We start from the raw sequence: 13,092 nt of genomic DNA on the forward strand, positions 1-13,092 counted from the left end.
CCTTCCTCTACTCTTTCACGGGCACGATCTCCCAGAGCCTGCTCTAGACCTGGACTCAGGCCTGCCCACCAGACTCTGACCCGGCGCCTATGGCCGTGGTGTTAATGCAAGAGAAGACCCCCATGTCCTCAGGGCCGGCCCCAGCGCACTCAGAGGAAGCAAGCACGTACACAGCAATTCACTGAGTTCAGAGACCCCCATGTGACAGAGGAGGAGACTGAGGCCAGAACAGAATCGGTGGCCTCAGCCACATCATGGGAGCCCTAAGAACTAGACGGTGTGCTTCCTGACTCCTGCACCCAATGCCTTTAAAAACTCGGGCTGGGCTCAGCTAATCCCATGAGTGAACTATAGTTTTTATCTCCTGATCTAATGGTGATAATACCAAAAAGAGGAAATTGGGGGTCAACCCCTCTTAGGAACAGAGCTAGGCTGGTGGGTAAGACCCTGAAGCCCAGAGCAAGGACTGGCACTGGAAGCGGGGGAAGCCAGAGTGGGGCGGGGGTGGGGCAGATCGTGTGCATCCCTCCCAGCCCCACGCACAGTGATGTCAAGTCGGTAGCCTGAAATTGGCCTTGGAAGGAGTATTTACACCAGGGAAATAGGCAAATGCTACAAGTCAGGAATTCTGAACCCCCAATGAGAGTCAGTTTACCAGCACGTGACTGATCAGGGGTCAGACCACAGGGGGTCTTGAGATCATGGTAGAACTTATAGCTGGGCAGAGAGCACCAAGGATGTGCCTGAATTCTGTTTTCTCCTCAAGGAGAAGCAGTAGGTTTAAAGTCAGAAAGCACCAGCTCCAAGACGAGTCCTTCTACTTCCTCCTACGTCGGTCAATCACTTCTCCTCTGCTGGTTGGTGCTTTCATCTGTAGAATGGGGACAAACTATCTACCTCCTGGCCCTGCTGTGAACCACAGATGAGCTACTGGAAGTGTAAGTGATTCGAAATGTTTTCAATCTCAACATAATATCAACTCAAGGGAAGTCCCCGCATTCCGCCCACATCCGGTGGTTGGTTGGTTCAGTCAATAAAGTTTATTGCACACCTATTATGCACCAGGCACCTTCTAGGTGCTGGGATGGAGTGGTGAACGGGAACTACAAACAGGGAGCTTGTTGGCAGTGGGAGCACAGACCGTGAGTTAAGTCGAGAAACCAGGACATTGCAGATAGCAATCAATTCTCTGAAGACGTGGGAACGCAGCATGGGATAAAGGATGGCTGGGAAAGTGGTGATCTTGGATAGTGGGCAGGGAAGACCACTGTGCAGGTGACACATTTGAACTGAGATGTGAAGAGACCATAAAGAGCTGGCCCTGTGATGTTCTCGGCAGAGGAAACAGCAAATTCAAAGGCCTTGTCTCCGGTGGGATTCCCCAGAGGCAGAGCCAGAGACGGGGACTGGGGTGCACGCAGTTTCCGGAGAGAGGACCTCTGAGCAAGGCGTAGGGGGTGAGGGAACCAGGACAGGAGGGGGAAAGGGCCACGCACGGTGGAGGTCTCAGGTAGGGTCTGGCCTTGACTGGTCCATAAGGGGCTCCAGAGTAAACCCTGCACCCAAGAGTTGCCTCGTCTGCGGCCCATAACACGTGCTCACCACAGGCATCTGTCAATCATCACCCTCCGAGGCCCAGGGTGAGAGATGCCCTTTTCCACCTGAGCTGAGCATCCTCCTTGTGCCACTTACAGAAGTACTCTGAGTGGGTCACTGGCTGTGGCCAAGGGAGGGGGCAGGAGGAAGAGTCACCTTTCAGGGCAGGTGGCTCCCATCACTGAGGGGAAAGCTCAGGAGAGGGGCGCAGCTGTGAGCCGTGAGTGGCAGAGACTCAGGGCCACTGGTGGACAGTGCAAAGTCCAGGTACCAGTGTGTCCACTACAGAACTTAAGGTGCTTCCAGGAACAGCTGACGCCAACAGGGCCAGAGAGGAGAGGGTGGGAGATGAGCTGAGGGTGGGTCGTGGAGCGAGATCCTACAGTATCAACCGCCGGAGGAGGCCCCGCTTCTGCACCCACGAGGCCCCGAGATGCCCATCCTACCTGCAGCTCAGGGGCAGCCAGCGCCTGGTCCAATTTCAGGAACTCTGCTTCTCGCCATGCGGTTTGAAATTGCTGCAGCAGGACTCGGGCCCGGATTTTGGGAAGGGCCAAGCTCCTGTCCATCTGAGCGAAGCAGCCGTGAACTTCCTGCCTCATCCCGAGCAGCTCCTCTTCGGACAGGGAGAAGGCAGAGGACCAGAGCTTTCTGGAAAAGCAAGAACAGTGATATGTTTTAGTGGAGAGAAGACAGTGCGGGTTGTGCTGGGGGGAAAGTGTAAATTCAAGGCTCAAACTCCACTAGTCAAATCCACGTCTGGAAAAAAAAACGCCATCTCCTTAATCGGGCATTCATTCCACAAGGATTTCTTGAGCATCTAATGTGTGTCATGATGGACACAACATCATATCGGGGCTAGGAATTCAGAGTTGAATGAGACAAGCCTGTGAGCAGGCAACAGGTGTCCCGGCACTCACGACCTTGAAGAGAACCTGTCTCTGTTTAGAACAGACATGAAGACAAAGAACTGTCCACCGAGCCTGGCCAGCAGCAGACTGTAAGTAGGGACCAGCAGCCCGGAGGAGAGATGCCCAACTCGGCAGGCCATGGGGAAGGGGGGGCCTTGTGCTGGGTCTTTCTAGGATGATGAGTGACAGCTCTCATTTAGGGAAAACCTATTCCGTGCTGGAAACCATGCAGGGTGATTTACCATTAGGGGCTGACTGTGTCCTCCCAAAAGATATGTTCAAGTCCCAACCCCTGGTACCTCTGAATGTGATATTTGGAAATAGGGTCTTTGCAGAGGCAGTTTAGAAGTAAGTTAAGATGGGGTCATGTTGCAATAGGGTGGACCCTTAATCCAATATGACTGGTGTCCTTCAAAGAAGAGAAGACACACACACAAGAAGGCCATGCGATGAGGGTCTACGAGCCAACAAGTGCTGAGGATTGTAGCAACAGCAGAAGCTAAGAGAAAGGCGGGGATCAGATTCTCCCTGGAACCTTCAGACAGAGCATGACCCTGCCAACACCTGGATTTGGACTTCTGGCCTCCAGAACTGGGAGCCAATACATTTTTGTTGTTTTAAAGCCCCTGGTCTGTGGTGCTTTATTATGCCAGCCCCAGGAAACATCTACCTGCATCCTCACCGATCCTTTGGCAACTCAATCCTCAATTTACAAATGAGGAAATTTTTTTTTTTTTTTTGTTACGTGGGCCTTTCACTGTTGTGGCCTCTCCCGTTGCGGAGCACAGGCTCCGGACGCGCAGGCTCAGCGGCCATGGCTCACGGGCCCAGCCGCTCCGCGGCATGTGGGATCTTCCCGGACCGGGGCACGAACCCGTGTGCCCTGCATCAGCAGGCGACTCTCAACCACTGCGCCACCAGGGAAGCCCACAAATGAGGAAATTAAGGAATGTCCCCCTCTTCCTCCCAGGCAAGGCCTACAGCCACTCTACAGGGGAGAATGGCCACAGGCTCTCTTTCCCACCTCTGGGGATCCAGTCTGGCCAACGAGATGGAAGAGGAGGTCGGCTGGGACTTCTGGACAGAACGTCCTCCCTGACCCAGGAGACAGCATCTGGGGGGAGGCCATCTCTTCTGTCCTGCTTTGGGCAACATGTGTCTGTTCATTGATCACTGAAAAAATCTTCATGTGGGCCTGTGGGACTTCAGCTCACCTAGAAAGTTCTCTCGTGGAAGCAGAATAAGACCGAAAGGGCTGACTTGGGCCCCCAGACAGAAGCAGTCTAAAGGCCCCAAGCCCATGTTTTGGGTTCCCTGGGACTCACCAATTTTTCTGAAGTACTTTAGGAAACTGCAGCTGTTCCTTTGTACCTTCCCTCGTGGAGAATCTTTGCCCCACGTGTTTGCTGCTTACGTGGACTCCAAGGTGAGAGCAACTCTGAAATGAATCTGAGTTTTTAGTCTTGCCAATCTTCAAACCAGATTGGCCCAGGGTGGTCTGGCTTTAATGCCTCCACTAGGTAGGCACCAACGTAATACAGAAATATAGGAGATAGGGTCTTTGCCCTGAAGGAATTTAAAATCCAGGCAGGAGTTTAGCAAAAAGCTCTCAAAGACACTTTCCCTGGCAAAATATGCAACCTTATTAATTCTTATTTTATAGGACCAGGTTGACAGCAACTCTCTCTTGCTTGAAATTGAGAAGCTTATAAAAATATGTTTCAAAACTATTGTGCAAAGCCATTTCTACTTAATGCCTCAGAAATAAAGGCTACAACCTTTTAGGGTCTTAAATAAGCAAAGTATATAAGCAGACTCAGATTGTGTGTATTGTTAGTTGACCCCCTTTAACCCTTAGGAAAATCATAAAGAGTTTTCTGATACCAAAGTGAGATCTCTCTTTTCCTGTTGAACGACTCAATCGGCGGCCGCTTTAATAATACTCCCTGCAAAATGGAACCACATGAATCAAAGAAGATGACCACCCAATAATGGGAAGGTCACGTCCAATCCACACACTTTGAAGAGCCCAAAGCAGGCTGGATGGAGCAAAGAGACTTTGGTCGAATGTAGATTGAGCTGAATAATTACTGCTGAGAACAATTAGTGGGAATAAGAAGTGGCATTGAAGCATCTGACTTGTGTGGGCTTGGAGAAGACAGCATCTTGTTTGTTCAAGAAAACAAAAACGAACAAAGATGGCGAACTGAACAAGGACAGAACCATAAAGAAAGAGAGATGAGAAGGAGGGGAGAGGTCACTTCATCTAAACCAAGACAATCTCACCCTCTGCGAACACCTGGGACCTCTCCTCCCTGGCAGCAAGGTCAGTGCCTGGGAATGAGCACTTAAGGAGGAGGCACTGCATCCTTGAGGCCAGGAAGACCTTGTTCCATGGGATGTCACTGCCACCGAGGAAGGATGGGCACTGCAGAACGATGCTCTGCTATTTGGTATCCCTGAAAGGGTTCAAGGAGAGCTCAGGCCTCGGTGCAGATGGGGAGGACCACCGACGTCCAGCGAGCAGCATGCAGGATCAGTAGAGGAGGGGGACAGAGGGACCGAGCAGACAGACTGAGAAGGGCGCCTTCCCCTACCCTCCCCCAACGCCCACCCCCAACACCCCCTCCACAATCCTATGTCGATGCAACCTTTTCTAATCAAAAGGGCTTCAATTCAATTCAGAATTGAAATTGTGGCTAAGATCCAAACTGAACTGTGGAGTGGCCATACCGAGGGAAGAATAGTCAAAGGGCTTTGGTTTTGTTTATTCGCTTCAATAGTGTTTTCTGGGTTGGTTGGTTCCTTTAAGGAACATTGATGGGTGGGTCCATTGGTTAAAAGGAAAAGAGCGCTATGTTATAGCCAAACGGGCACCGTTACGCCCTTATGTGTAAACAGTCTACACTACTCTAAATAAACAGACTGGGAAGGTGGTGGTTACTGTTTATCTTCACTGCGCTGCTGTTGCTGGGGGGTTTGATTCTGTCTTTCATGCGGTGAGACTGGTCTCCCCTCTTCACACCCAGACAAGGACCCACCCAGCTGTTCCACCGCCTGGTCTTGCCCCGCCTCAGCAAGGCAACAGTGGGCAGTGTCCCCTTGTCTCCGGCTCCCAGTACCAGGTCAGTGGCCGGCGCCCAACATGTACCTTCTTCAGAGCTTGGTACCTGGTTAATTACTCCTGCTTTGTGTATCACAATCATCTAGTTATGTGTCTGTTTTCCTCCTGATAATCTGAGTTCTTCCAGCACAGGAATGATGGTGGTGATGATAGCAGCTACCTCTTATCATCCACTTATTGCAGACCAAGGGTTGTGTTAAAAGACTGACATAGGGCTTCCTTGGTGGCGCAGTGGTTGAGAGTCCGCCTGCCGATGCAGCGGACGCGGGTTCATGCCCCGGTCCGGGAAGATCCCACGTGCCGCGGAGCGGCTGGGCCCGTGAGCCATGGCCGCTGAGCCTGCGCGTCCGGAGCCTGTGCTCCGCAACAGGAGAGGCCACAACAGTGAGAGGCCCGTGTACCGCAAAAAAAAAAAAAGAGAGATGATGTATGTGACACCTGGAGCTGCAGCAGCCATCCTGAAACCATGTGGGGCTGAGCCCAAAGACCAAAGCAGCACACTGAGTATAGTGGAGCAGAAGGATGTTGAGGGCTGGATCCTTGATAGTATCATTGGGTCATGGAATCAAAACTAGAAAATTTACCCCCCGACTTCTTATAAAATGCTTTTTTCACCTTCTAACAACCCAATAGTATCATGTGCTGCTGAAAGCACCGTAGATGATTTATCATTGTCATCCCATTCTACAGGCAAGAAAGATGAGGCTCAGAGAAGTTAAGTAACTTGCCTACACTCAGACAGTTGGTGGCAGTGCTGGGATTTAAACCCAGGTTTTTGGTCTACACTGCCCACCTTTCATTCCTCTCTGTAGCCCCATGTGGGCCGTGTTCGAGGCTCCTCCAGTTTCCAATCTGACGGGCCAGCCCTAAACAGTTGCCAGATAGCTGTGTCTATCACACAGCTGATGGCCCCTTCTGGGCCACGTCAAATCTCAGTCTGCACAAAGAGCTGGCGAATGCTGCAGGGCAGTGAAGGACTGTCAACAGTGGCCCCTCTGGAATCTGATTTTAACTTGTCCTCATTGCTTCCATAGCTCTCCAGTGGCTTTGAAAACATGAGTGGTGCAAATTATCCATTATTTTATAATTATTACACCAGGATTGCTGGCGGGCAATGGCTTACAGCATCCTAGTCAGAAGTGGATGTCATTCCATGGTTCTTGAATTCAATGAATGAAGGGGACCCATAAAGAGATGGTGCAGTGGGCCATAAGGCCTGGAATGAAGGCCCACTACCATGTGCTCCCTGACATCTGCTGACACAGGGAGGGCCTCATGTGGCTTAACTATAAGTTCCCCTCCCCACCCTGCTCCTGTGGACAAGCTCCCCTCTTCACACAACACTTCTCATCAAGGGGACCAGGTGCAGTTCCTGCTTACTCATGAGCAGTGGGTTTCAGTTCCCTGCCAGCCTGTAATTGTCCAAACAAGCCCATCACATCCTCCCACGGGAACCAGGGGGCACCTCACCCTCCTATTGCTCTTGCGTTGGCCAAAAAATTTGTTTGTTTCCCCGCTCACATGAAAAACCCGAACTTTTTGGCCAACCCAAATACAAAGCCTGCCTCCCACGAGCCCTGGTTGTTTGCTCTGCAACCCCTGAGTGGCCCTGGGGGGACATGCACTGCCCGTCTTCCCTGGGCTGTGGGTATAAGTAACTAATACACTGCTGTCCAGCGTCAGATGGCACGTGTCTGGCCATCCCCGTAACCAGGCGGTGGAATCCCTCCCCCACTAGTGGGAGGAGAGGAGGTGATGCAAACACACAGGGATTAAAACTCACGTGAAGATCAAGTGCTCCCAGTATCTCAGCTCCGCCTGCTCCTCCGTGGAGGCCTCCAGAGCATCGTCCTTCAGTCTCTGCCTCACGCTCTGAATGCCCTCCTGGCCTCTGTCCCTCTCCTCGCCCTCGAGCCGCTCGGCCCGGGCGGCCAGGTCCCTGCTGTGCTCCTCCAGGATCTGCTGCAGGAAGAGCCAGGGGACCCCGCGCTTGAGCAGCTCCTGGGTCATCACCGAGTTCTGCAGCCGCCGCAGCTGCTCTGTGGCTTTCTCGGACAGTGAGAGGGTCAGGGCCCTGAGCTCGTCCAGGGCAGCCTGGTCCAGGCGCTCCTGCAGCTCCTCCAGGGTGGCGCTGTGCTCGGCCACCAGGCTCCGCCACTGGCCCATGTACTGGCGAGCATCCTCGGCCGCCCCGAAGGCTTCAGCGATGGACAGCCGCTCCCTCCGCTGCTCCTTGTGCTGGCAGGAGTTCCAGAACAGACAATTAACGGGGGGCGGGACTCGGTTGTACAGCTCTTGGGGAAAACACTCCGGTTGCAGGAAGCACCGAATGTCAACATCTCCTTCCCCAATCACCTCACATTCAGCAAATTATTCTTGAAAACAAAAAAAGTAACATAATAGAAAGACCAATGGAGATTGCCAAAGTAGCAGCAGAGGAGAATTGAGCCACGAAATGGAAACTTTGAATAAATGCTTTGCTCTTCTAAAACCTACTAAGATTTTTATGCAAGTAGGCTAATAGGACAGAAATGCTGCACGAGCGTGTTCAGAACTGGAAGGACTCTTGATTTCTCCCCATAGTCAAGTCTTAGACAACAAGAGAGGAAATTTCTATTAAGGTTTTTACCTTCTTAACACATCCTCCCCAAAGGAGAAGAGTGCATAACCTGGTTGATCTTTAGCAAAATGTGACCACCTTTTACTCATTTGTTTCAAAGAAGGATCCAGGACATCTTTTTTTCTCTTCCTTCACTCAGATATAATATTCTCTCTATTCTCTCTATCTTGCTCTCTTCTTCTGGACTAGACAAAACCTGCCTCTGTCTATGTTAATCACAGTATTCCAGAGGCAAGGGGTGGCAAATTTCATAATTCAAAGATTTAGGGTGAAGATTTAAGCAAAAGGCTTAATCTGCCTCACCCAACTGAGCTTTTAGCAGTACCTCCTTTGTTTGAGGTTGCATCGTTTTTAAATGAATCAATAAAGTTGATCGTCGTTCCCCCCTCCCAAAAAAACAAAATTATTCTTTAGAAAATAAGCCAACATGTAGTGAAAACTTCATTTGTTCAACATTTATTGAACACGTATCTATTGAGTAGTAAAACCCAAGAGGCAGACCACCTGGGCTCCTATCCTGGCTTCTCCACTTACAAGCTGAGCCACCCAAAACGAGTGTCTGGCCCTGTCTGGGCCTCTACTGCCTAATCTGTAAAATGGGGATAATAATAGGATCTACTTCACAGAGTAGTTGTGAGGATGCAATGAGTTGCTGAAGACATGTGTAACTCTTAGAGGAGGGCCTGGTGCAGAATTGGCATCAATGAATGTCTGCTATTATTATTACCAAGTCCCAGGCACATAGGAACTGAAAATTGAGATACCCTAAGAGAAAACCCCCCTGAGATCCATGAGAGACAATTTAAATGAGGAGGTCACAGAAGGCCTTTTAAAGAAGGAGACCCAAATGGATAAACAACAAGGTCCTATTGTACAGCACGGGGAACTATATTCAATATCCTGTAGTAAAACATAATGGAAAAAAAAAAACAGACAACAAAGGCTAATCACCACCAAGAGTAATTATAGTAATAATATGCTATTACTAATTTTAAAAAGTTAAAAAAATAAAGAAGGAGACCCAGGCTTCCCTGGTGGCACAGTGGTTGGGAGTCTGCCTGCTAATGCTGGGGACACGGGTTCGAGCCCTGGTCTGGGAGGATCCCACATGTCGCGGAGCGACTGGGCCCGTGGGCCACAACTACTGAGGCTGCGCGTCTGGAGCCTGTGCTCCGCAACAAGAGAGGCCGCGATAGTGAGAGGCCCGCGCACCGTGATGAAGAGTGGCCCCCGCTTGCCACAACTAGAGAAAGCCCTCGCACAGAAACGAAGACCCAACACAGCAAAAATAAATAAATTAATTAATAAACTCCTACCCCCAACATCTTCTCCTTTAAAAAAAAAAAAAAAAAGAAGGAGACCCAAGGGAGACCTGAGGGATGAGGTCATATCTCAGCTGGGTTAAGATGGGGGAAAGGATATTCCTGGGAGAAAGAGCAGTAGGCATAAAGGCCCTGTGCTGGGAAAAAGCTGACATGCATAGAGATGTACATCACGGTGTTATTAACAATAGTGCATCTGTGGACAGTCCGGGTTCTATTTTGTGCAAATATGTCTTGTTCATGGGTCCGGGTGACCAGAGAGTGTCAATTCCTTCCTTCTACAATATTGGCTGAGCACCTACAATGTGTCCTCAGAGCTGAGGATATGACACAAACCTTTGCCTTTGTGGAGCTATGTTCTCACTCTGTACCACTCACAAGATTTATCAAAAGCAGCTGTAAGAAACAGTACTCATGGGAAACTGCTGAAATATCTGCAGTTCTTCCATCCTTCCAGACCCTAGCCTGGAACCAGGCCAGACCATCAGAGAAGTGTGTTCTTGGGCCTCATTGCTTTGATCCTTGAGCCAATGGAGATGGATGAGGTGATGCTAAAGATGGGGTGGAGTTCAACGGTCCAGGTGAGAATGCTGGGCCCAACACTTGATAATAAAAGCAGAGTTTTTATCAACCAAATTAAGTTATTGTTTCCCTTTCCCTCCCGAATGGCATCAGACCACCCCCTGTGTTATCCCATGTATCTAGTATCTCCTCTGAATCTGTCCTTGTTCCCATGCTCAGGACATGCTCTCATCTGTTTTGACCTGGTCAAGGTCTACAGCCTCCCATTGGTCCCATTGTAGACCTGCTCAAGGTCTACAGCCTGGGGCTCCTCCAACTCTATCGCAGGCTGCTCACAGGAGCTTCCTAAATCCCAAATCTGATCTTCCTTCTGAAACTGAGCAGGACCTGTGGGGCTCCTGGGCACGGGAGCCTTTTGAACAGCTGCTAATCAGGGAAGGGAGGGGAGGCAGAGACAAGGGAGGGGCAGCCAAGAAACAATAGTGCAGCCTTGGGGCGGGGTCCCGGTTCCGCCTCAAGGGATACACATAACAGTATCTTTGAGCTCTTTTACAGAACTAAAACCCCCGACAAATGGAAGATATTAGCATTCTTCATTCCAGAGAAGGTAATGACCTTCAGGAGACCACCTAAGGCCAGATTAAGGAACTGCGGGCACTGCACACACCCTGACCCTTAGCAGCAACTCCGCCCTTGAACCACTGCTACAAAACTCATCACCAAATCCTCCCCGGTTGGGACACACAGTTTTTCAGGGCACGAGCCCACTGCGTCCTTCTTTGCCTAACAAAGCAATAAAGCTGTTCTTTTCTACTTCACCCAAAACTCTGTCTCCAAGATTTGATTCAGCACTGGTGCACAGAGGCCGAGTTTTTGGCATCACTTCTCCTCCTGAAAACCCTTCAGTGTTCCCCACTGTCCTCGAATGAAGGTCAGCTGCCAGCCCGGCACACTGCCCTCATTAACGAGGTGCTGCTTCCCGGGCGTGCCTCCTCCAGCCCCCGCCCTCTGCCCTCCCAGCTCTCAAGTTCTCGGAGCTCCACGCACAGCGGGGCACCCTCGCCTGAGTGCTTCACCTTTGAACAAGACGCCTCCCCATCCCCTGCAGTGTCCTTCCTGCCTTGCTCGCATCAGATGCTCATCTGTCCCCCAGAACTCGGGTACCCCAGGAGACGGTGACTTCCTCTCTGTGCTACCAGAGCATGTAGGGAGCACATGATGTCTTTCTGTGGTTGCCGGTTGGTCTCTCCCCTCTCGAGGTTCACAAACAGCTGAGCGGGTCAGTGTCAAGGACAAGACTGAGGCTCTAAGTCAGACAGGCCTGGGCTCAATTCCACATCTGCCACTCACTAAACATGTGACCTTGACCTCATTACTTAATACTGTGATCTGAATGCTTGTGTTCCCCCAACATCCATAGGTTGAAACCTAACATGGGACATGGTGGTGTTAGGAGAGGGGGCCTTGGGGAGGTGCTTAGGTCATGAGGGTGGAGCCCCCTGAATGGGATTAGTGCCCTTATAAAAGAGGCCCCACACTCACCCACCAAGCTTCCTCCCCCTTTCCACCCTTCTGACTTCTTCTACCAGCAAGAAGTCAGCTGTCTGCAGCCAGAAGAGGGCCTTCACCAGAACCCGACCTTGCCGGCACCCTGACCTTGGACTCCCAGCCTCCAGAACCGTGAGATATAAATTGTGGTTCTCTATAAGCCACCCAGTCTGGTACTTCGTTATAGCAGAGCAAATAGATCACAACACTTAAGCCCTGTCAGCCTCGAAGTCTTCATTAAAAAAAGAGAAAACAGGGCTTCCCTGGTGGCGCAGTGGTTGAGAGTCCGCCTGCCGATGCAGGGGACATGGGTTCTTGCCCCGGTCCGGCAAGATCCCACATGCCGCGGAGCGGCTAGGCCCGTGAGCCATGGCCACTGAGCCTGCGCGTCCGGAGCCTGTGCTCCGCAACGGGAGAGGCCACAACAGTGAGAGGCCCGCGTACCATAAAAAAAAAAACAAAAACAGAAAACAGTAGCATCTACCTCATAGGGTTAATGTAAGGATTAAATAAAATGCATAATACACTTAGCACAGTGCCAATTAAACACTCCATAAATGTTGTAGCACCCATCGGTCATTATTCACTGGAACCAGCACTCCTATTCCCTTGCCCTGGCAGACATTACTAACCTACCGCAACCCTCAGCTTTGCTAGGACCTGTAGAGATCTTGACGCAGCATTCCAAAAAGTCACTACCAATCAACTGTAGATGGCACATCAGGATGCCTGCCCAGCTGCCCTTCGGATCCTAGCCCTCTGATGGCAGTGCCTGGCATGGAACCCGGCACTTGGTGGGTGTTCACAATGGTTATGTAAAGAATCAAGAGCATAATTCCTTATATACCTTTTGCAGCATCTCTCGTCTTCTCTTCATTATTAATTTTTGGTGGAGTTTTTTCTTTTCCTGCTTTAAGTCATTGTCCAACCTCTGTTTTATAGAAAAGACTTCTGTCTGAGCCCGCTCCAAGAGCACCCGCATCTGATCTTCATCCAAGTAGCCTGCTCTAGACGAAAAAGATGCACGGTTAGTTAACACACTATCCAAACTCACCTGCAGCTTGGCTGTGCTGTGGCTGAATGTTTATCTCCATATTAGTTCGGTTCGAATCAGAGAAATCTCTACCATCAGAAGGAGCAGGAGAACAGGCAGCTAAGACGTTACGAAAATGCAGGAAGGGTAAGGTCAGCTTTTTCAGAGATGTGCAGAGAAAGAGAGAAATTACAATTGGGCAAGAGTTCTCGGAGGCAGCAACATTCAAGGGGACCACTGTGGAACAGATAGAATCTTCCAAGAGGAGATGGTAGATTAGGAAGTCCTAGTGACAGGAATGGCACAAGTAAAGTCCAAGAGGTAAAATGCAGGGAAAACTCGCTGTGAGGGTTAATTCTGTTTATCAACTTGACTGGCCAGGGCGCCCAGATTAAAGATCACTTCTGAGTGTGTCT

At 50.5% G+C, this 13,092-nt stretch overlaps 1 protein-coding gene across 2 annotated transcripts in view; it reads right to left on the reverse strand.

The window, feature by feature from the left end:
* Nucleotides 1–13,092, reverse strand: part of EVC2 (EvC ciliary complex subunit 2) — a 138,617-nt gene that overhangs the window by 40,903 nt on the left and 84,622 nt on the right. For both annotated transcript variants that reach the window (XM_060011807.1, XM_060011806.1), the window contains exons 13-15: nt 12,491–12,650; nt 7,415–7,869; nt 2,043–2,247 (exon numbers count right to left, since the gene is read on the reverse strand). In XM_060011807.1, coding sequence (XP_059867790.1) covers nt 2,043–2,247; nt 7,415–7,869; nt 12,491–12,650 — 820 coding nt within the window. The remainder of the gene's footprint in view (nt 1–2,042; nt 2,248–7,414; nt 7,870–12,490; nt 12,651–13,092) is intronic.

This window comes from Delphinus delphis, chromosome 5 (assembly GCF_949987515.2).
Source record: "Delphinus delphis chromosome 5, mDelDel1.2, whole genome shotgun sequence".
Lineage (NCBI taxonomy): Eukaryota > Metazoa > Chordata > Mammalia > Artiodactyla > Delphinidae > Delphinus > Delphinus delphis.